The sequence below is a fragment of the Epinephelus moara genome, chromosome 21, assembly GCF_006386435.1.
Source record: "Epinephelus moara isolate mb chromosome 21, YSFRI_EMoa_1.0, whole genome shotgun sequence".
Lineage (NCBI taxonomy): Eukaryota > Metazoa > Chordata > Actinopteri > Perciformes > Serranidae > Epinephelus > Epinephelus moara.
Genome location: NC_065526.1, coordinates 38,863,238 through 38,887,455, shown reverse-complemented (window position 1 = coordinate 38,887,455; position 24,218 = coordinate 38,863,238). Strand labels below are relative to the sequence as shown.

The 24,218-nt window shown below is 45.5% G+C and overlaps 1 protein-coding gene across 1 annotated transcript in view; it reads right to left on the bottom strand.

The window, feature by feature from the left end:
- The window catches only part of LOC126408961 (phospholipid phosphatase-related protein type 4-like), a 96,364-nt gene that overhangs the window by 26,018 nt on the left and 46,128 nt on the right, over positions 1 to 24,218 (bottom strand). The window contains exons 5-6 of the mRNA XM_050074784.1: positions 4,789 to 4,846; positions 4,467 to 4,640 (exon numbers count right to left, since the gene is read on the bottom strand). Of these exons, the coding sequence (XP_049930741.1) occupies positions 4,467 to 4,640; positions 4,789 to 4,846 (232 nt within the window). The remainder of the gene's footprint in view (positions 1 to 4,466; positions 4,641 to 4,788; positions 4,847 to 24,218) is intronic.

The window sequence follows — 24,218 nt, the reverse complement described above, 5'->3', positions numbered from 1 at the left end:
CTTCCCTTTATGTCAAAGATCCTTGAGAAAGTAGTCGCAGACCAGCTGTGTGATTTTCTCCATGATAATAATTTATTTGAGGAATTTCAGTCAGGATTTAGAGTGCATCATAGCACTGAGACAGCACTAGTTAAAATTACAAATGACCTTCTGATTGCTTCAGACAAAGGACTCGTCTCTGTACTTGTTTTATTAGATCTTAGTGTGGCGTTTGACACAATTGACCATCAAATTCTGCTACAGTGACTGCAACACTTAATTGGCCTAAAAGGTTCTGCACTAAGCTGGTTTAAATCTTATTTATCTGATCGTTTTCAGTTTGTTCACGTTCATAATCAATCATCCTTACGTACTAAAGTTTGTTTTGGAGTTCCGCAAGGTTCTGTGCTCGGACCAATCCTATTTATTCTATATATGCTTCCTTTAGGTAACATCATTAGAAATCGCTCATCATCATATGCGGATGATACACAGTTGTATTTATCTATGAAGCCAGAAGAAAGTAATCAATTAACTAAACTTCATAATTGCCTTAAAGACATAAAAACCTGGATGAGCACCAATTTCCTGATGTTAAATTCAGACAAAACTGAAGTTATTGTTCTTGGCCCCAAACAACTCAGAGACTCTTTATCTGATGACATAGATTCTCTAGATGGCATTGCTCTAGCCTCTAGCACTACCGTAAGAAACCTCGAAGTAACATTTGATCAAGATTTGTCTTTTAATCCTCATTTAAAACAAACCTCACGGACTGCATTTTTTCATCTGCGTAATATTGCGAAAATTAGGCCTATCCTGACCCGAAAAGATGCAGAAAAATTGGTCCACGCTTTTGTTACCTCTAGGCTGGATTACTGTAACTCTCTATTATCAGGTAGCTCTAGTAAGTCCTTAAAAACTCTCCAGCTAATTCAAAATGCAGCAGCACGTGTACTAATCCCCGGTGGTGCTGGTTAGGAAGAAAGGGGGACAGTGGAGGTTCTGCATTGACTATCGTCGTCTCAACTCAGTGAAAATCAAAGACTTGCACCCCCTCCCACGAGTGGACGACAGCCTCGATGCCCTGGCGGGCTCCTCCTGGTTCAGCACACTTGACTTTTCAAACAGCTACTGGCAGGTAGACGTGGCTGAGGAGGACAGAGAGAAAACGGCCTTTATGACAGGCAGGGGCTTGTACCAGTGGTGGGCCATGCCTATGGGCCTGACCAATTCACCTGCCACATTTCAGCACATGATGGAGCTCGTCCTGAGAGGCCTGCCATGGCATATCTGCATGGTATACTTGGACGATATACTAATCTACAGTCACACCTTCGAGGACCACCTCCTACACCTGGAGGAGATCCTGTCCAGGATACAGCTGGCAGGTCTGAAGCTCAATCCAAAAAAATGTCACTTTGCCAGGGACCATGTTGTGTTCCTGGGCCATGTAGTCTCCACTCATGGCCTCCAACCAGACCCACGGAATACCGATAAGGTGAGAACCTGGCCGACCCCCCGCAACCCCTGAGGTCAGGGCCTTTGTGGGCCTGTGCTCATATTATAGGAGGTTCATGCAGGATTTCTCCCGACATGCTGCACTGCTGAATCGCCTGGCGGGGAAAAATGTGCCCTTTGAGTGGACTGATGAGTGTGCAGCGGCATTCACCTACCTCAAACAGGTGCTCACTTCCTCACCAGTGGTGATGATGCCTAACTTTGCAGCTCCTTTCAAGGTGTACACTGATGCTTCTAAGGATTCAGTGGGGGCGGTGCTGGCACAGGACGATGAGGGACGTGAGAAGGTGGTAGCCTATGCCAGCTAGGCCCTCATACACACACAGAAACGGTGGTCCACTTTTGACAGAGAGCTATGGGCTATTGTGTGGGCTGTGCGCGAATTCAAGCACTATGTTGGACTCTCTGCCTTTCCATCATAACAGATCATTGTCCATTGCTGGGCCTCCGGCGCATGGCTATTGATAATGATCCTACTGGACGGAGAGGCAGGTGGGTGTTAGAGCTGGAACCGTTTGACTGGGTTATAGTTCACAAGGATGGTTCCCGCCATACAAACGCTTATGCTCTGTCTCGCCAACCTGTTTCCCCCAGCCCGGTTGATTTGGACTCCCCTTTGGCGGGGACACAAACTATTGCCTTGGTGGGGGTGCCGGACCGTGTTTTGTCACAAACGGGCCACGTTCCTGCCTATTCTCTCTGTGGCAGTGACTCTGAATTGCGGACATTGCAACATGAGGACTCAGACATCAGTACTGTGCTGGCTTGGTTGGAGCGGGGCGTGACAAGACCGCCTCACAGACTCCGCAGAGGGTCTTCAGCCAGCCTGAGGAAGCTATGGACTGAGTTTCACCGTCTGTCGGTCACTGAGGGACTGCTGTGTCGAACGGAGCAGTCTGCAACCACAGGGGAGGGGCGAATTCAGGTCATGGTCCCTGCATCCTTGGTTCCAGAGCTTCTTCAGCAGCTGCATGGAGGGCCAGCTTCTGCACACTTTTCAGCTGAGCATGTGTGGGAAAAGGCCAGGCAATCCTACTACTGGCCTTTCATGCTGAGGGACATAAGACAGTGGTGTGAACAATGCAGAGCCTGTCAGTCCCTGGACAGAGAGCACCCATGGGGGGGTCCCAGGTTAGCCGCCCGATGCAACGGGTGGCCGCAGATAGTCTGAAGCTACCATTGACTTCTCGGGGGAACAGGTACGTCTTGGTAGTGGAGGACTATTTCACAAAGTTTGTTACTCTGTTTGCGCTGCCAAACCAGGCTCTTACAGTGGTTCGCTGCCTGTTTGAGGATTATGTGTTAGTCCATGGGGTGCCAGAGGTCCTGCACAGTGATCAGGGCCGCCAGTTTGAAGCAGAGGTCATCCAGAGCCTCTGCCTATTGTCGGGGATAAAAAAAACGCGTACCACTGCCTACAACCCCAAGTCTGATGGCATGGTGGAGCGCCATAACAGGACTTTGATCAATCAGCTGGCTAAGATGTTGCTTTCCCAGGGGGGTGAATGGGACACATATGTGAAGCAGGTGGCTTTTGCTTATAACACCTCCAAACATGCCAGCACCCGGTTCAGCTCCTTCTACCTCATGCATGGACGCGAGGCACGGGTCCCTGCTGACATGCTTGTGCCCTCTAGTGTTTTGGACTCTCGGGGCTCGGGATCCCTGACAGATTATGCATCGTCCATAGCAGAGCAGCTGGAGTCGGCCTTCAGCACAGCCAAGCTTAACTCTGCAGAGGCTCACGAGAGACAGAAACTGTATCATGACGAGGGTGGCTGCCACTGCGCCTATGGAGTGGGCGTGTTGGTGTGGCTGAGTAACCCCACAGAGAGTCGCACAAAGCTGGCACCACATTGGAAGGGCCCCTATTGGGTCATGCAAGTGCTGACCTCGGGTGGGGAAGCTGCACTGACGTACCACATCATCAACCCCCTGGATTCTGTGGAGCGGCCTCAGGTCGTTCATCATGACAGACTAAAACCTTATACGCTGCCACTGCCTACACTGACTGTTCCTGTCACTCCTTCCATGTCTCCGCCTGCCTTGGAGGCTTCGCCGGTCCCCTGTTTTTCCCAGGTTGGGGATCAGCCTCAGGCTGGGGGGTTGGACAATGGATGGTGGGGGGACTCATTGGGGCTGAGTGCCAGGCAGTCTCGCAGGGGACGAGCGGTGCGACCACCTTCGCACCTTCAAGACTTTGTCATGTTTTGAGTTTTCTGTGTTCTAACCTTGCTATCATTCTGGGAGAGCTAACTGGTGGGTGTTAAGGGGCGGTTATGCAGTTTTTTTTGCAGTTGTGCCTTACTATGGTTAGCTGCGGCAGGGGTCTGCGCTAGTTATATATGTTTTAGTATCTCTGGAAGTGTTTCAGTGTGTAATGTGTTTGTTTTATTTGGGTTTTTTTCTGGTTCTGTATATGGTGAAAAAGGGACATTTCTAGCTAAGGGGGTGACGTGTGTAACAGACTATTTTGTCTTTGCATACAGAAATGCCTGGTAAAGTATGGTGTCCCTCCAGAGTTGCCATAGGGCTGTGGTTGGCGGAGTTCCGCCGTTGTGTGTGTGTTGCTGTTGACGCTCTGAGTAAAAGAGAGGCGGTTGCCGCTGAACACATTATCCCGACTCCTGTCTGTTTATTGTTTATTAGTTGCAAAGTTATAAGAACCCCGGGACGCTCGGTTACACCAACTTGGAAAGGAGCATACAGGTTGTTGGCAGAAACATTTTAGCTAGTGATGAACACGAGATGCTACTTTGTTTTATTTCATCTCAGTTTACCCAGCAGGTTCTGTTGGTGTCTCCTCAGCATGACACAACTTCTCCCTTTTTTGTTAAGAGCAGAATGGCTTTGCATGAGGTCCATTTTTTGCTCTATTTTGCGGATGTGATTCTTTTGTAAGAATTGAAGCTATACAAGAAACTTTCCAAACCATGAAAATACTTGTGACTGACTAACTGCATTACCAGATAGACAGCGATGGCAGCTCCCAGCAACCATCCGCAGTAGACATCTACAGGATGGTTTCTAAACTGGATAATCCTGGTTAACCCAGCCAGGATAGCCAGCATGACAAAAGAGAATACCAGGAGAGGCTTCAGCAGCTTGGCAGAGTCTGTCAGCACTGTGTTGAAGTACATCTGAAACACACAATTTCACATGAGCCAATCATGATCTTTTAATGTTGATAGAAAAACAGGTAATTCCACCCCTGTGATAGTAGCACCGTATTCAGTTCAGTTATTTAGATATTTAACCATAACAAATGCCTACAACTTAACTACTTACTGAGATGTAGACAGCAGCAAAGGCAGCCAGAGTTGCATGCTGGGAGGGGAAAGACTTCCTATAAAGAACAAAAGAGAGACAGTGTGTTCTTTCTGACAATTACCATGTTCAGACAGTTAAGGACAATGCTGAATATTCATCTGCAACTGGGAAGTGTGTGTGTGTGTGTGTGTGTGTGTGTGTGTGTGTGTGTGTGTGCGTGCGTGCGTGCGTGCGTGCGTGCGTGCGTGCGTGCGTGCGTGTGTGTGGTAGCTCTGCCATAGCAGGTGTTGAATAAATGCATAAAGGATACAAGGAGGGCAACAACTCTCGACCTCTGATGAGTGTTTTCTTACTTCATCACCCAAATACTGCAACAGTATATATCCTTGTAATAAACTACAATTTTAAACACTTTTGCATTGACACTGTTGGTATGTGTGATTTTTCATTTTAAAATGAGAAGTCTTGTAGGAAGAGGTGACTGGATTCGGAGTCTGCCGCACCTTCACATCGGAGAAACTGTTCTTCTCTTGGAGGAGAAGTACAAATACACAGCTCTCTAAATATGTCAGCAAATACACAGATGTCCATTATGGGATATATGTTCAGTTAGGCTACATTTACAGTAACTTGTCCATTGCCCATTACTTTGTTCAATAATTACGCAGGTTAGATTCAGTAAGTCATATCTACAATAATACTGAGAGAAAAGCAATAGTCTGTTTAATCTGTTTATACTTTTGCATAAATACATGTCCCTGGAATAATATTGTTTACATAACAGAAAAATACAAATATATATATATATATATATATAACATAATATTTAAATTATGTAGAGGACATGCTGTTTGAAATTTAATTAAAAAACAACAAAAAAACAAAACAAAACAGGATGCATCCGTAGAATGCGTGCTATACTCCAGATAATTTCACAGTACAAACTAGGAATCTGTGTGGAACAGCTCACCAGTCTGGTGTGTAGAGAAGCACAGAACATTCTGTATAATTTTATACTTTTTTTTTTTGCTAAAGCCTGCTGGCTGTGTCAGAAGGTTTGGATTGAGCACAAGTGTGCAGCATTTTGGTAAAATGTTACATTTATGAGATTTTAGAGAGGTTTGCAGGTGTGTCTCTGCCATCTATTGCTATAAAAATTGCTCTCTTTACGATTAGAGATTATTTCTTGGGTGGTAACACAAACAACACTGGGTGACAAAACTGCACTGTGCTATTTATTCACTATAGACACAATCTCAGCTGAGGCACTCAATCTACCATATTGGAAGTAAGTCATTTGAAGCCTCAAAATAAGCCAACACGCACAACTGAAAAAAAATTAAGCTGATGAACAAGCCCTTGCACCTGCCTGCACATCAGGGGTACCAGTGGGACGGGACGTCGGTTGACATGGCTGTGCAATTCCGCAGCCATCAGACACTGCGTGTACGACTTTTTTTTCTTTCTTTTTTTTAATATCCTGCGTTTAATATCCATGCTAAACAGAAAGTTTAGCATGTTTGATTTTCTTTTTGTCTTTCAGGAGTCTTTCATTCACAGCCGTCACTTTGACCAGTAGTAACACAGTGATCTGCTGCTGTAGACAACTTTATGGTAACAATATCCCATCCTTTTTGAAAGGGACTACTATACAGAGTAAAAAAAGGAAAATGCTGGCTTGAAGCAGCAAAGGCACTTCAGCAACCCAATGACGACTGCCATTAGCATCAAGTTAGCAAAGAATATTATTTCTTCCGAACTGAGAGGGATGTAAAGGACAAAAATTCACAAATACTGGTTTGGCTTTTACTTACCACAACTGCAGAGGGTACCAGCTTCATTTGAAACAGACAATATTGGCAATCTGCCTTTATTTATTGACACAGGCCTTTATTTCTTTTTTTTTTATCTTAAAGCCATTCCCGTCTGCCCTGTTAAATTTAATGCATCGCGCCATCATTTCAAACTCAACACTTCCTGTATCCATGTAAAATGAGAAAGCTCCTTAACATTTGGATTGAGAGAATCCCTTCATTTTCTAAAAAGGCTTTTATTGTGAAACATTTGCAGGAACTTGTTGCGGAGGACTCAGTGACTTGCATGGTTTTCAAGTGGTACTTAAAATGTAGCTCCTCCTATCAGGTGGTGCTTTTTACATTACCACAAAACAGTTGGGCTGGGACATGTACAGCCACAGTGACTGTAATAATAACAATAATAATAATATAAAAGGACAAGAATAATCAGATGCGTCATGAAAGATGACCAGTGATGATTGGTCTTAGACTAATGTGTAGTCTGTCATATCTGTTGGCCAACTCACAGCAAGATTTTATGACTCTTTATGACTGACAATTGCCTAATCGGAGTAGTGATTAGTGACTGTAGTAACAGACAAAAATATTGTATAGTCTGAACCTGGCATTAAGTGTGGACCACTCAACATAAAACGTATGTAACTAAAATTATGTTTGTCACACAAGGCTTACTTCCTGTTGCCTGTAGGTGGCGCTATGACTGTAACTCAGTACTGGCATGAATATGTCTTCAGTCTGCTCACTCTTATCAAGCATGGACAAGTTTGATATATAAATTAAATGAAATTAGCTTAATTTCCATAAACATACAACATCCCTCTGTCCTTTGGACCCTCACAGCGGATAAAGAAAAACTCCCCCAAAAAAAACCTTCGTACAAAGACATGTAAACATGTAATTTCCTGTTGCCATTAGTTGGCGCTATGACTATAATTCATTATTGGCACATAGATGTCTTCCGGCAGGGACTTTTATGCATTAGCAAAAGAAATTTTGGGCAGAATGAAACAATGCACACTCAAGTCACTACAACTTCCTGTTTTATGGCAAAACACGCAAAATCACAGCCATGCCAAGGCAACATCGTTTGATGAAAACGTTTTTTCAGCCTCAGAGGCTGCCACTGGAGAAAAACGTACAACATTCAAAATGGCTGATTTCCAGGTGGGCGGAGCTAATGAAACCTAATGAGAAATGAGTCAAACAATGAGAGCAAATGTGTGCACCCAATTTTGCGAATATCAAAGCACATTTGTGGCAACTATGGTCTTCCATGCCATAGGGGGCGCTATGGAGCCCTGTAAACATGCACAAACAGCTGTATATTCTGGCAGCATTCACAGGTTTTAATGTGTTTACAAGTCCCCAAGTTTTGTGAGTTTATGAGCCAAAAATGCACTCAAAGACAGAAATTACCAGTTCAATCATGAGTGCAATGTTTCATGAGCTCTCTATCGTAAGGAGGCTTCCCCTCCACCTCAGAGATATTACATATACCTCTACGGGAAACCTGATCCATCAGGGTCAGGTGTGTGGATAACTACTTTAAGACAAACCACCTGTGGAGTGGACGTGGCTATCAATCAGACCGGTTATTTAAACCCCTGTCAACCACGGCCACGTTGATTTTTCTTTTCCACTGGAGCAGCGTGTGTGTCGCTCTGCTTTGAGACAAATCAATTCTGTATCTTTCTGTGTTCTTAACTAAACAACATTAGCAGTCTGTGCCACTTACCTGATGGTATGAGAGAGTGAGATGCTCGGCTCTCGCGGTGGCTGTTAATGTTGACCCTTTATAAACGTTTGTTGGTGTCTTCCTCGGTGTTGGCATATTGCTTCCGTGCGGGGGTTCACGTGCCGTTTACACCAGGTCCTGTCTTTCTGTCCCGTTTGGGCGATGAGAGCAGGTTCTGAGTGGTTGTTGCCGAGCTAAGTTTCCTGTAGTTAGCGCTTAACGTCCAGTGTTGTGCGTGTTGTCTCCGTGCGGAGGTTGTCACGTATCAGCACAGGTCTTGTTTCTCGGTTCCGTGCGGACGGTGAGAGCAGGGCCGCGGACTTTCTGAGCTGTTAACTTAACTATCTGCCTGTCTGTCATTCTGTTGCCCTTGACACCGTGTTGCGGTTGCAACGCTACACCAAGCACACACGTCTCATTACACACATATCGCCCCGCAACAGTCTCGTGGTGTGTATAGCCGGGTTGTTTTTCCGGGTTGGGATCTCGCAAGGGCGGGACCTAGATTTGGTCATGAGTCATATTTGTGTGGCGTGTGCCCATTGAGGATGGACATGATGTGTGTGTACGTTGTCTAGGCGAGGAACATGCCTCTGAGACTGTCTGTAATCCCTCCTCCTGTATGGATTGCTCTATTTTGCCAGCACGAACCTTAGAGGCTCGGTTTTGTGTGTTTGGGGTAAAGCGAAGGATGACTGTTCCACCTGATAAGCCCCAACAGACTAAGCGCCGTATGGCGGGGGAATTTGGGGGTAGCTCCTCTGCGGATCTCCGCCCCAGTCCCCCACCCAGGTGTTTTTTGCCCGCTCAGGAGGAGGATGAGGACAACATTGATGTGGAGGGGGTTTCAGATGATGGCGAGGAGGTCCTGGATGACCACGTCAAAGAAAGCGATAGACAGCAATTCAGGGGTCTAATCGAGAGGGCCTCCCGCGTTTTGGGGCTGGAACTGAGGACGGGTCAGGCCCCTCCCCCTTCGCGCTTTAATGATGAGGATGAGGAGGGGTCACTTAAAACAGAGCCGTTTACAGTGGCTCTCCTCCCAGAGGTGGTGAACCTTGTGCATAAGGGATTTGAAAAGCCCACAGCTAAGTTAGTCTTTTCCGCTACCAACAGACGTTTGTCTGCCATGAAGGATAAGGACAAAGTAGGCTGTGGTTCGCCACCTCAGTTGGACCAGTCTGTGTCTGCTCTTTTGTTTCCGGCCAGCTCAGTACTGGGTTCAGTTACTCTGCCGGGGGACTGTAGGATGCTAGACGCCTCGCTAGTTAAAGTGCATAGGCCTATGGCGATATAGACTCAACTGGCCAATACTGGCTCTGTGTTAGCACTGTATCAGCGGCGGCTGGTGCGTGAGCTACAAGGTGAGGCAGATGCTCATCTCATTAATGAGATTCAGCTCGTTTCCAAAATCTTATCTAAGATTATGGAAGAGCAGGTGGTGACCGCTGGGAAGGGCATGTCGGCGCTCTGGGTTGCTAGGCGTCAGCTGTATTTGTCCCGATCCAGGTTACAGCCAGAGGACAAAGGGGCTCTCTTGAAATTACCGGTCGTGCCAGGTGCCATGTTTGGTGCTGGTACCACTGCGATGTTACGGCAGGCTCAGGAGGCCCGTAGTTGTGCTAAGGAGGTTTCCGGTGCACTGACCCCCAAGTGGTCTGGTCAGTTCAGGGGTAAGAAGAAGGAAGCCCCCAGGATTGTGGGGCCACAGGGGTCGGGCTGGGCCTCTAATGATCTGAGGGTCACCTTGAATGCGCGACGTGGGCGCGGAGGGGCGCCCGCGAGCAAGGGCAAGCAGACTCGAGGCAGGGTCACCCCGCAGCCCTCGTCTTCTTCCTGATGCTGGGTCACATCCATCCTGCCTCCAGCCAGCCCAACCACGGGTTGCGGCTTGGAGGGGACTGCAGGCGAGCCCCTGGGTGTTTTCTACCATGACCCAGGGATTTCGTATTCAGTTTGTTCGTCGTCCGCCAACCTCGAAGACCCCTACAGTTTTCACAGTGGTAGACTCAGAACACAAGGCAGTGCTCCAGGCCGAGGTTTCTACCCTAATGGAGAAGGGAGCGATCAGGGAGGTGCCTCAGGGCAACAAGCAGGCTGGTTTTTACTCCCGCTATTTTCTTGTCCCCAAGAAAGATGGGAGTCTACGCCCCATTTTAGATCTCAGGGGTCTCAACAGACATCTCAGGCGTCTGCCATGCAAGATGCTGACCGTCCCGAGGGTGCGGCAGTCCATCAACAGAGGGGACTGGTTTGTCACCATCGATCTGATGGATGCCTACTTTCAGATTCCGATCTGTGACAGGCATTGGCGGTTCCTCAGGTTCGTTTTCAACGGCAAGCAGTACGAATTCCAGGTTCTGCCATTCGGAATTTCCCAGGCTCCTCGCACGTTTACCAGGTGCATGGAGGCAGTTTTGTCGCCTCTGTGACAGAAGGGAATACGGATTCTGAATTATCTCGACGACTGGCTCCTTTGTGCACACTTGCAGGCTCAGTGTCGGGCTCATTTGGCTGTCCTCCTGGAGCACATAGAGCACCTCGGTCTGTGGCTCAATTTGAAGAAGAGCAGACTGGAGCCTTCACAGCAGACACAGTTCCTGGGCCTAGTGGTATATTCTCAGGCTGCGCTCCTGTCACTGACGCAGGACAGGCAGTTGTCCCTCAGGGCTTGCCTCTCCCATTTCAGGCTAGGGGCAGGGGTCACATGGAGACTGTGTCTCCGTCTTTTGGGTCTGATGGCGTCATCAGTACAGGCCGTTCCACTGGCCCTCCTGCACATGCGGCCGGTACAAAGGTGCCTACTGGGGCTGGGGTTGGGCCCCAGGAGTCACCTGGATACCAGGGTACTTGTCACCAGACGATTGCAGATGGCCCTCCGTTGGTGGGAAGACGGCGGGAATCTCGCCAAAGGGAGTGTGCTGGGGCCGGTAATGCATCGTTTTTTTCTCCTGACAAATGCTTCATTGACAGGCTGGGGCGCAGTGTTTAGAGGAAATGACGCCAGCGGTCGTTGGAGTGGTCCTCAAGCCACCCAGCACATCAACATGTTGGAACTGACAGCGGTCCATCTTCGTCTTCGCCATTTTCTGCCACACCTTTGGGGCCAGCACGTACTGGTTATGACAGACAGTGTGACGGCAGCCGCATATGTCAACAGGCAAGGGGGGTTGGTTTCTCCACGCCTCTGCGAGCTGGCTCATCGCTTATGGCTTTGGGCGTACCTGAGGTTTCTCTCACTGAGGGTTAGTCCATGTGCCAGGGGTGCAGAATCGTGCAGCGGATCGGTTGTCCAGGGGGGAACCAGACCCAGGCGGATGGAGACTCCACCCTCAGGTGGTAGCAGGGATTTGGCTCCGCTACAGACGGGCCGAGGTAGAACTGTTTGCGTCACGGGAGAACACCCACTGCCCACTTTTCTTCTCCCTGGGGAGGGACGATCCTCCCCTCGGAACGGACGCCCTTGCTCACCCTTGGCCACAGGTCCCAATGTACGCCTTTCCCCCATTTGTCCTCCTTCCGCCTCTCCTGAGGAGGGTGCACATGGAGGAAGTGAGGCTGATCCTGGTGGCTCCATATTGGCCGCACATGACCTGGTTCTCGGACATTCCCCCAGTACTGGGCGGAGGGAGCTTCCAGTTCGTCTGGACTTGCTGTCTCAAGCACAGGCGACTCAGGTTCATCCCTTTCCCCAAGGGCTCAGGCTCTGGGCGTGGCTCCTGAAGGGTCCGAGCTGCTAGCCATGGGGTTGTCACCTTCGTTGGTCAGTACGCTGCAGGAGGCGCGCGCACCATCAACAAGAGTACTTTATGCGCACAGATGGAGGGCTTTTGTGGCCTGGTGCAGGGGACACCAGGCGGACCCACTTAGGTGCTCGGCCCCAGCTGTCCTGCTGTTCTTATAAGGACTCTTGGATGCTGGGAGGACGCCCTCTACCCTGAGGGGTATGGTGGCGGCGATCAAGGCAGCTCGGGTTGGGAGGTACCAATTGCCTGAGGGTGTGGACAAATTGGTATCCCGGTTCCTCAAGGGTGCTAGGAGGCGTACTGGTTTACGTGGTAGACCACCTCTGCCGCCCTGGGATTTGGAGCTGGTCTTGCAAGCTCTGGAGCATCCTCCTTTTGAGCCCTTAGAGTCGGTGGACTTGAAATGGCTGTCCGTCAAATTTGCCCTCCTGTTGGCGCTAGCCACGGCCAAGAGGGTGGGGGAGCTCCATGCTCTCTCCGTACATGAAGATCTGTGCAGGTTCTTGCCGGAGGGGGCAGTGGTGGTCCTGCGACCCAACCCTGCATTTCTTCCCAAGGTCCTCTCTGCATCGCAGACAGGTCAGGAGGTCGTGCTCCTGTCTCTTTACTCTGCGCCAACGCAAGAGGGGGAGCGCGGGCACTCACTTGTGTGCCCTGTCAGGGCCCTTAGGGTGTATCTGCACCGGACATGGGTCCATAGGCAGACTGACCAGTTGTTTGTGTGCTTTAGGGCAGGACCTTCTGGGTCAGGCACTGTCTAAGGCCCGTCTTTCCCTCTGGATTGTGGAGGCTATCCAGCAGGCCTATGTGGGGACTGGGGCGCCCTTCCCATCAGGAGTGCGGGCACACTCGACTCGGGGCATGGCTACGTCTTGGGCGTCTGTCGATGAGATCTGTGCGGCGGCTACCTTGTCGTCCCTGTCCACATTTGCTCGCTTCTACCAGTTCAATGTGGCTGCAGGCACTTCGTTCGGTGAGTGGGTGCTTGGGGTAGCCCGGCGGTAGTGACTTTTTCATTTTTCCTGTCAGTCAGCCTCGTGGGGGCTGGTCTGAGTGGCCTCTCCACCCCTCTGATTGAGCCTTTGCGTCTTGTGGGGCCATCTGGCCCTTGGTTGCGTCTTGCACCAGGGCTGGGGCGCCAGCGTCCTGCGTCTTGCGGAGCTGGCTAGCTTGGGGGATGTGTATATAGTGTACATTTGTATATAGTTGGTTTGATGCATGGGGGTTTTCTTTTTTGTAGAGCACTTTGGTGGCGGTGACGTCTCATTTGAAAGCCACGCCATACATGTGGGGTGGTGCTCCTACTCAGAAAACCATGGTTACACACGTAACCTTATGTTTTTGTGCATCCCTAAGTCCTCAAAAGTGTTTGTGAAATGATAAGTAATGCAGGAAATCCAAAATGGCTGATTTCCTGTTGGGCGAAAGATTTTAAAAAAGTTCACGTTCTTAAAGATGTGAGAAATGATGCAACCGAATTTCTTAAACCTCAAAGGACCTTTATCCCTACTCTGACATGCATTTGGGAGCACTTTAGAACCCGCTGGCCATGCTTGAGCCCAGTTACTGCAGATTTTTGATATTTCCACCACTTCTGAAGTGTGTGCAAATTTTCATGAGTTTTCCAGCATCCCAAGCTCCACAAAAACGTGACTACACAGCTGAAAAATAATCTCTACAAAAACAATAGCTTCCTTGCACTTTCATGCTGGGGTCCTAAAAAGACAACAGAGCCTACTCTGTCCTGTTTTGCCACATGGTTGTCAGTTTTACATGATGTACTTTGGATTGTGAAGCTTGTTTGACAGCACATTCTAACTCCCAACTCATCAAATAGTGACACTTGGTCAGTGGCCCTACATGTCAAAATAGAGGTACTGTTGGGATTCACTGGACCACAGATAATTTGTCATTTGTTAAAATCTAAACTGGACTTCCGGTTTGGGTAAGATGGAGAAGACACGTGTCTGAGTCCCTCCCCTGCAACTTTTTACAATTAAACCTTTTTGATACCCCATAAACTAGACAAACGAGCCGAGGACACACCATCGAAAAATGACATCGTATTTGACCAGGCAGAGTATGAGAGACCAGAGTGCCAAGCCCAATCCCTCCAGCGGAGACGACGGCAAGCTTAACATGTCGGCCATAGCTAGCCTCCTTGAAGAACACCGCCAGGCCCTTGCCACACATTTTAAGACTACTATTTTGACACTCGAAACAAAGCTCGATCACGCTCACGCTAGTGTTGGGCAATGCTCAGAAAATAACCTTGCTTGAGGAAAATGCTAACTTGCAAGATGAACACTTATAAGCATTGGAGGCAACATGCACTACGTTAACAGAGAGCAATGCTAAGCTGTTAGCCAAAGTAAGGACAGAGCTAAGAGAGGCAAGCTGCAGTATCGAGGCTCCCCCATCCCCATCGACGAGGACTATGCTCCGGTGGTGTTGGAACAACGCCAGAAATACCAAGACGTGATGTCAGAGCTATACAACCTGGGCTTCAAGCCAGCACTGCGCTACCCTGCCAGACTTGTCATAGTAACAAAGGACGGAGATAGCAAGAGACTCTCCTCAGTGGCAGACGCCAAGGACTTCATAACATCCACCCGTGCGGAAGATATCTGACCGACACGGGCTGTTGATGGCCCCAACGCAGGTGAGCTAACACTAGGCTAACCAGATAACCGTTCCCGTACTAGCCCTGGACGGGGCTGGAGCTGATCGACAGGCTGCACCATTAGCAACTAGCCTGCTATTGATCTAACGGCTAATTATGATAACTGGCATCTGGACTATGTGTCCACCTGAATAACTATTGCCAGCTGTTTTTTGTTCTTTATTTAGTTATTCATCTATTTTTTCTTTATATGGCCTGCTGACTTTAAGTGTATTCATCATTCTATGTTTGCTGACGTTTTTTACTTTACTTTTCTTTAATCCACTTTTTGTTTAGAGGGGAAAGGAGAAAATGAACAAAATTAACAGAATCCCTCTTTCTACCTGTATTTACATTTACATTGATATGGGACTGTTGACGCCTTCTTATCCTAATTCATGCTGATGACAGTGACATTACTCCCTCATGGGGTGCTGTGATTTCTATTTTAATTGTCTCTTGTGTTCTACCTCCTTTTCCTCTGCCCCTCTACTCCTTTGTTGGGATTTCTGGAGTATCCCTATTTCCTGGTATTCATTCACCCACCAAAGTTTGGGCTCTGATCAAAGTTTAATGATGAGGACCATGTGATTGGTTTCTTATCAGTGTTATTAAGATTACGCAGCCAGTTCTACCTCAAGATGGGTGTTAATCTGCCATACACAGGCAATGTTTTCAGGATATAATTTGCACTGAAGGAGGGTTACTGATACATGTGCCTTACGCAGAGTACTGTTTGCCTTTGTTCAGTTCTATGAAACATTTACACACTATTTTATTATTCTGTGTTTACTTGACTGTTCTCTTTGGACCTATGGGGTCAAATACTATTATTGTAAGGAATGGGTTTAGCTATAAACTGTGAGCCAGAGCTTGGATTTGGTTCTTGTTCTGGTTCCAGGATTACTGGTGTTTCAAGGATATATGCTTTCCACTGTTTTTTTTCTTTTTTTCCCCTTTTTTCTATTTCTTGTTGATGTTGTTGTGTTTTTTGTTTGCAGGATCCCAAACTTGATGTGAGTCTCGACAGATCCTCTCCCTATCAAATCACACTATAGAAATTAGCAGATGTGGTGATGAGCTATGAGCTGGATATTTAGCAACCCCCAGGGTAGAGCTTTCTCATTCTTCTCACATGTACACCATACTGTAGTGAGACAGCACGGGGTCCTCGCCAACGGGCGAGTTGAGTATATACTCATCTTTTTGTGTCTTTGTCCTATATAGTTTTGTCTTGTATGTTAGGTTATGTTAGTTTATCTGTGTTACTAATTCATTTTGAATTGCGCGGGGAGCCGGCAGGCTTAGTAGCGTGGGAGGGGTGGATGATAGCCTTGCGGGAGGTCGAATACATGAAGTAGCTGCAGTGTGGGAAACATAAATTAAAGTTTGCAATGGTGTGCTGTTTAACTCAAGCGTGCAGTGGTGAGCTGTTTAATTCCAGTGTGCACTGGTGTGCTGTTTAATTCAAGCGTGCAGAGGTGTGCTGTTTAATTAAAGCGCGCAGTGGTGTGCTGTGATTTAAACTAGAGTGCGGTGTGTTTAAGCTAGTCTATTTCCTATCTAGCCCTCTATGGTGTGGGGTGAGCTCTGTAGCCTATGTTTTGTACTTCCCCTCCTGGCTGTTAATCTACTGTCTGTCTCTCAGCCGCTGTGTTCCTGCGCCCTAAATTATTGCCCATTTTAAAAGAAATAAATAAAGCATATATTTTTATATAACTATCGCTTTCTGTGTCCTGTGTGGTTTTATTCAAATCCTCTGACAGAAACCTTACTGGTAATTCCAGGTGGTGACAGCGTTCATCTGCCCGGTTTACAAGGTTCATTACAATACATTCTCTCGAATTGATTTTTTGTTGTTGTTGATAATTATCTTTTACACTGTGTGAGTGCATGCGATTATCACCCTATAGGCATATCTGACCATGCTCCAACCTCTATAGACATCAGTTTCCCACATGGTACAACTCAACCTCCATCACGGAGGTTCAGATCCCGCCTGTTTTCGGATAGTAAGTTCAAAGATTTTGTTGCTACACAAATCCGCTCCTATATAGAGTTAAACGATACTCCAGGCATTAGTAGTGGCATTTTGTGGGAAGGCTACAGTTCATGGACAGGTGATATCCTAAATTTCTCAAATGAGAAGGGCAGAAAGGGCTAGGCTGGCAGAAATTGCAGTGAACTCCTCAAACTTGACAGAATCTACTTGACTTCTCCATCCCCCAACCTCTATAAAAAAGGGTTAGGGTTTTATTACACTCAGAGCACGACCTGCTGATGACGCATATAGTGGAGAGACAGATCAGACAAACCAAACAATGCGTCTTTGAACAGGGAGACAAAGCTGGGAGACTTCTGGCACAACAGGCCTGTGCAGTTAGTGCTTCTCGACTAATCTCTAAAATCAAATTACCTGACGGTAGCTACATCTCTGACCAAATTGGCCTTAACAGAGTTTTTTCTGAATTCTACACCAAATTGTATCCCTCGGAACGCCCCCCGATCACTACAATGACCCCTGACCCCCTAGATTCATTAACTTACCCTCAAATTGATGATAATATGGCGAGGGAAATGGGTAGACCTGTCTCTGCTTTACAGATTCAAGAGCCAATCCAGTCTATGCAGAGTAGGAAGTCACCTGGTCCAGATGACTTCATAGTCGAATTCTATAAGGCATGTTCAGCATTATTAACCCCCATCTTAGCAAGAACGTTCAACGACTACTTTAATGAAGGCCAACTACCAGCAACCTTGTCAGAGGGATCTATTTCATTGCTTCTAAAGAAGGACTGGGATCCTACTTCTTGTGGTAGCTACAGACCATTCTCACTTTTAAATGTGGATTACAAGATTCTGACAAAGGTTCTTTCCCTTCGTCTCCAAAAGGTGATGTCATCCATAATTTCATCTGACCAGACAGGCTCTATGTCAGGGAGACATCTCTCTTTAATACCAGAGGGCTGTTTAACATAATTTTCACACATGCATCTAACACCCCTGAAATTATAGTAGCACTTCAATAGGGTTGAGTGGGGCTATTTGTTTTTTGTCTTAGAGAAATTTGGCTTTGATTCTATTATATCTTGGGTTAAACTTATGTATTCTACCCCATCAGCTTCGGTAAACACTAATGGCACTCATTCTCCATTTTTCCCTCTCCAACGTGGGACCCAGCAGGAGTGTCCGCTCCCGCCTCTGTTGTTCAACATAGCCATCGAGCCACTAGCCATCTGGGTTAGAAGCCAAGATGAATTTGAAGGCATTACCCGTTTTGGCCTAGTCCACAAACTTTCTCTATACGCTGACGACCTTCTGTTCTTTATTTCAAACCCTGCATCCTCTCTTCCTCCAATATTGTCAATTTTGGATCAGTTTGGCTGCTTGTCGGAATAAAAATTGAATATTCGAAAAAGCCAACTATTTTTGGTGAACAATTTGGCGAGGTCACTCCCACAAACCACATTCCCCTTTAAAATACCTGAAGAGGGATTCAAATATTTGGGGGTGTTGGTCACTGGCTCCTTCAAAGAATTGTTCCTTAAAAACTTCCAACCACTGTTAGAGAAGTGTAAATCAGACCTGGCCAGATAGGCGGCCCCTCCTCTGTGCCTAGCGGAAATGGTTATCCTTCCCAAATTTTTGTACTTGTTTCAACACAGCCAATCTCAATAAATATTTTTTTTACTAACCTGGACCAACAGTTTAATGCCTTTATCTGGCAGAGCAAACCAGCCCGTATCAGGAAATCCAGTCTTCAGCTCCTGAAGTCTGAAAGAGGAGTAGCACTTCCGAACTTTCACCACTATTTCTGGGCCTGCAACATCACCAAACTAATACGCTGGGTCCATTGCAGTTTTATAGACACCTGTCCACACTGGACTCACATTGAATTTTCATCCTCCTACTGCTCTCTGCCCATAAGTGTTCATAAGATGTTGCAAAACCTGGTCATCACTAACACAATTAAGATCTGGCTTCAATTCAGGAAACAACACGGTCTACTTAGGGCTTGGATCCATGCTCCGATACTGAACAATTGCTCATTTCCTCCCTCCTGCTCTGATCCCACTTTTCGTATATGGTCAACTAAAGGCCTCAAAACACGACCTGTATGAAAGAGAGACTTTTCCATCTTTCTTGTTTCAATTTGCCTAATAGCCACTTTTTTTGATTCCTCCAAGTGAGGCATTTCCTCCAAAAACAGTTTCCACATTTCCCGAACCGCCCCCCGAAGCAGAAATAGACCACTTACTCTCCCTCGATCCTGATCAAAAAGGACTGATATCCACCACCACCAAAATTGGACTCCTGAATCCAGTCCCCACTATATCACTTAAGGATTTGTGAGAGCAGTATTTAGGGACAGAGATAACTGACAACCAGTGGAGAAGCATTTTAAAACTGGTCCATTCCTCATCCATATGTGCCAGACATGGCCTTCTGCAATGTAAAGTGCTCCATAGAGCCCACTTCACCAATTAAAAATAAGCTAAAATATATTGTAACCACAGTGATGCCAACAGAAAACTTGCCTTACACTGCAAAGCGTGTCATTGCCTTCACCACTTTGTTGGCCAGGCACACCATTCTTTCCAAATGAAAAGATTCTTCTCCCCAACACACAATAGATACAGGAAGTCTTACCTCTTATCCTCTGCATCATCTTCTCTCACACCAACTGACTTCATATCCTCTTTCACTACATCCACAAATCTCCTCTTTGGTCTTCTTCTAGGCCTCTTGTCTGGCAGTTCCAACCTCACCATCCTTCTACCGATTTATTCACTATCCCTCCTGAACATGTCCAAACCATCTCAGTCTGGCCTCTCTGACTTTATCTCCAAAACATCTAACATGAGCTGTCCCTCTGATGTACTCATTCCTGATCCTATCCATCCTCGTCACTCCCAAAGAGAACCTCAACATCTTCATCTCTCTTCTCTCTCTCTCTCTCTCTCTTCATCTCTGCCTCCTGTCTTTTCCTCAGTGCCACTGTCTCTAAACCAAACAACATTGCTGGTCTCACCACCGTCTTGTACACCTTTCCTTTTAATCTTGCTGGTACTCTTCTATCACACATCACACCTGACACTTTTCTCCACCCATTCCAACCTGCTTGCACACGTTTCTTCACCTGCTTGCTCTGGGCTGTTTACCCTACCTTTATTTCGACTCCCTGTAACCTCAACGTTCCACTTGGGTCCTTCTCATTCACACACATGTATTCTGTCTTGCTACGACTAACCATCATTCCTCTCCTTTCCAGGGCATACCTCCACCTCTCTAGATTTTCCTCCACCTGCTCCCTGCTCTCACTGCAGATCACAAGGTCATCTGCAAACATCATACTCCATGGAGATTCCTGTCTAACCTCATCTGTCATCTTGTTCATCACCACAGCAAACAAGAAGGGGCTCAGAGCTGATCCTTGATGCAGTCCCACTTCCACCTTAAACTCCTCTGTCACACCTACAGCACACCCCATCACTGTCCTACAGCTCTCATACATGTCCTGCACCACTCTAACATACTTCTCTGCCACTCCAGACTTCCTCATACAATACCACAGCTCCTCTCTCGGCATCCTGTCATATGCTTTCTCTAGATCTACAAAGACACCATGCAGTTACCTCTGACCTTCTCTGTACTTCTACATCAACATCCCCAAAGCAAATACTGCATTCTGTAGTACTTTTTCTTGGCATGAAACCATACTGCTGCTCACAGATGCTCCCTTCTGCTCTTAGTTTAGCTTCCACTACTCTTTCCCATAGCTTCATTGTATGGCTCATCAACTTTATCCCTCTGTAGTTGCACAGCTCTGCACATCTCCCTTGTTCTTAAAAATCGACACAGCGCACTTCTCCTCCATTCCTCAGGCATCCTCTCACTCTCTAAGACCTTGTTGAAAAACCTAGTCAAAAACTCTACTCTATTGCCACATCTCCACACCTAAGTGAGAGACCAGTCTTCAAATTGATGGGACACTACTTTGACAGTGACATGTGACCCTGTGATGTCACCAAGACAACTTAAGCAGAAGTTCTGCTTTCCATCACACTCTTGCTGCTCTTTCTCCTGAGCCGCTTACGGGCTCAGGCTCCTAAACCTCTGCAGACCCGATGCTGCTATGGACAGTCAATGTTTGCTGTAAATTGTGACGCTGTTCCACCAAAATTGTCGTAACGATGCAATGTCGCAGAATACTGAGCGTCTGTTGCTGTTATTTGTTTTTATTTTATTTTTATTTATCTTTGATTTACCCTCTCGAAATAATGAAATGGCCCTCTTTCTTTTGTGACTCATTCTTCTTATTGTGATTATCTGTGGCCATCTATATATATTTATGTTTGCCTGAATATAAGCTACTTGATTCCTTGATCTTGGATTATTATTTCAATTTATGTATTTTTATTTACTTATTTCTGACCTGGGATAAATTAAGCAGGGCCCTCCTTTTGTTTCCTCACATAGGCTATGTAGCAGTCTGAGCCTGTGGCTATTTGCTCTACTTTAGTTATCAGCCACTGACCTTGCTCTTATGTTTTTCATATATGTGTGTGTGTGTGTGTGTGTGTGTACATGTGTCATGTTTGTTATTTTGTCTGTCTGTCCTGCTTGTTGCTCTCACTTTTCTCCTCCATCACCTTCCCTCTCCCAACTTTGTTCTCTGACCTGCTGTTTCTATTTTTTTCTATAGGCACAATTGAATCAGCCAAAGGTCATTCATCTCAACATTAGGAGGCTTGTTTCAAAGATCGATCTCCTCGGAGCCTGGGTTACTCTTTATAAACCCAACATCATCACTATTTCTGAAACGTGGCTACATAGTAATATTACTGATAACGAAATTAAAATTGACAACTTCGCTTTGTACAGAGCTGATAGGGCTTCTAGAGGTGGTGGAGTGGCCACATATGTCGCCTCAAATTGGCAACATCTATAGGCCTCCCTCTGCTCCGACTGACTCCATTAAGTGTATTTTGCCAACTATTAATTCTCTTGAGAGGCATAACGAAATGATTATCTTGGGTGACTTCAATAGTAACTGGCTTGATCGCTCCTCCTCCAATGATAGGAATTTAATTAATAGTGTAAATGTCACTCAGTTAATTAAGGAACCTACAAGAGTTGTTTATCAGTCATCATCTCTGTTGCACTGGATACTTGTCACTAATCCTGAAAGAATAATTAAATCTGGTGTTATGTCAAAATGTTTAAGTGATCACTGTTATATTTTGTGTCTGGAAAATCAAAATTCCAAGTGCGCATCCTAAATATATTAGACTGGGACAATGTAAGAACATTAATGTAGATAGTTTTATTCAAGATATAATTTCCATTAATTGGGACAGATTTCAGTTAATTCCTTTTGTTGATGATGCATGGAACTTTTTTTACTCTGAAATTATTAACATAATTGATAAACATGCCCCAATAAGAACAATTAGAGTTAAAGGTAGACACCTACCCTGGATTAGCTCACAGCTAATCAGCCTTTTCAAACAAAGGGATAAAGCCTGGACCAAATATCGCTTATCTAAGGATGCTGCTGATTGGGAAACCTACAGATATTTGAGAAATCTTTGTAAAACCAAAACAAGGAATGCAAAATCTAACTACTATTTTCACAGAATTCCCATAATCCTAGACAGTTCTGGAAACATTTGAACAATATTCTCAATAAAACTAACAAAAACCTCTTAAATCAGATACGTATAAATAATGAAACTATTACCGATCCTCCACTTATTTCCCAAGCTTTCAACCGTCGTTTCTCATCTATCTGTGGTTCCCAACACTTTAATTCTTATGATATTGCTTGCTCTTTAAACTGCACTCCTTTTTCTTTAGAAAAATTCTGCCTATTGATGTATTTTATGTTATAAATGAGTTAAAAGAAAATAGTAGTGCTGGTCCAGATGGTTTGGAAGCTAAATTTGTTAAACTTGCAGCTCATGTTCTTATGTATCCCCTTGCTGATTTATTTAATGTATTTATCTACTTGTTCAATTCCCCCCATATGGAAATGTGCTAGAGTTACCCCTCTTTTTAAAGGAGGAGATCCACTAGATGTGAATAACTACAGACCAATCTCTATTATCTGTACCATTGCCAAAATTTTTGAGAAACTTATTTTTAATCAATTATATCAGTACATCAATCTGTGCAATATTCTATCTCCAACCCAATCTGGCTTTAGACCTAATTTCTCCACCACAACAGCCCTGCTAAAATTCACCAATGATGTGTTCTCCTCTTTTGATAAAGGCCTACTTACAGGTGCAATTTTTATTGATCTTTCCAAAGCTTTTGATTTGGTTGATCACTACCTCCTCCTTGATAAGCTCTATTCTATTGGTCTATCTCAAAATGCTGTCCTCTGGTTTAATGCCTATCTTCACAATAGTCGTGTGTTGTCTTTCAAGGTTCTCAGTCTGATTATTTAACTGTTGATAAGGGTGTTCCACAAGGCTCCACTCTTGGACCACTTCTTTTCTCTATCTTTATTAATGATTTACCACAATTATGCTCAAATTGTCGTGTTCATCTACATGCTGATGATACTGTTATATACACCTCTAACTCCGATATATTACAGATCCGGAACTCAATTTGACAATTTGACTTTAACTTGGTTCAAAAATGGCTTCATAATAACAGACTCATACTGAATAAGAAGAAGTCCTGCAGCATGGTGTTTGGCATGCGACAAAGACGCTCACATCCCTGTGGCTTTCATATTAATTTTGATGATGGCTATCCCCTTGAGAAAGTTGACTCCTTCAAATATCTTGGACTTTGGATTGACCCTGAACTCTGCTTTAAGCCCCACATTGATTTTATTATGAAATGAACATTTGGCTGTCTGTGCTCACTCTATCGCTCAATTAATTGTTTTTCATTTCATGTCAGAAAAAGAATAATCTCTCAGTTAATTTTACCTATAATTGATTATGCTGACATTGTCTATCTGAACACCTCTGATACTTATCTTAGACCCCTAAATGTATTGTATAACTCTCTGTAGATTTATTTTGAGGTGCCTATATAGAACTCATCATTGCTTTATGTATGAATCACTTAATTGGTTGCAGCCTAAAGCCAGAAGGCAGTTTCACTGGGTTCAGTTCATCTTTAAATTCGGAGTAACATTTGATCAAGATTTGTCTTTCAATTCTCATTTAAAACAAACCTCACAGACTGCATTTTTTCATCTGCGTAATATTGCGAAAATTAGGCCTATCCTGACCCGAAAAGATGCAGAAAAATTGGTCCACACTTTTGTTACCTCAAGGCTGGATTATTGTAACTCTCTATTATCAGGTAGCTCTAGTAAGTCCTTAAAAACTCTCCAGCTAATTCAGAATGCAGCAGCACGTGTACTAACAGGAACTAAGAAACATGATCATATTTCTCCTGTTTTAGCTTCTCTGCACTGGCTCCCTGTAAAATCCAGAATTGAATTTAAAATCCTACTG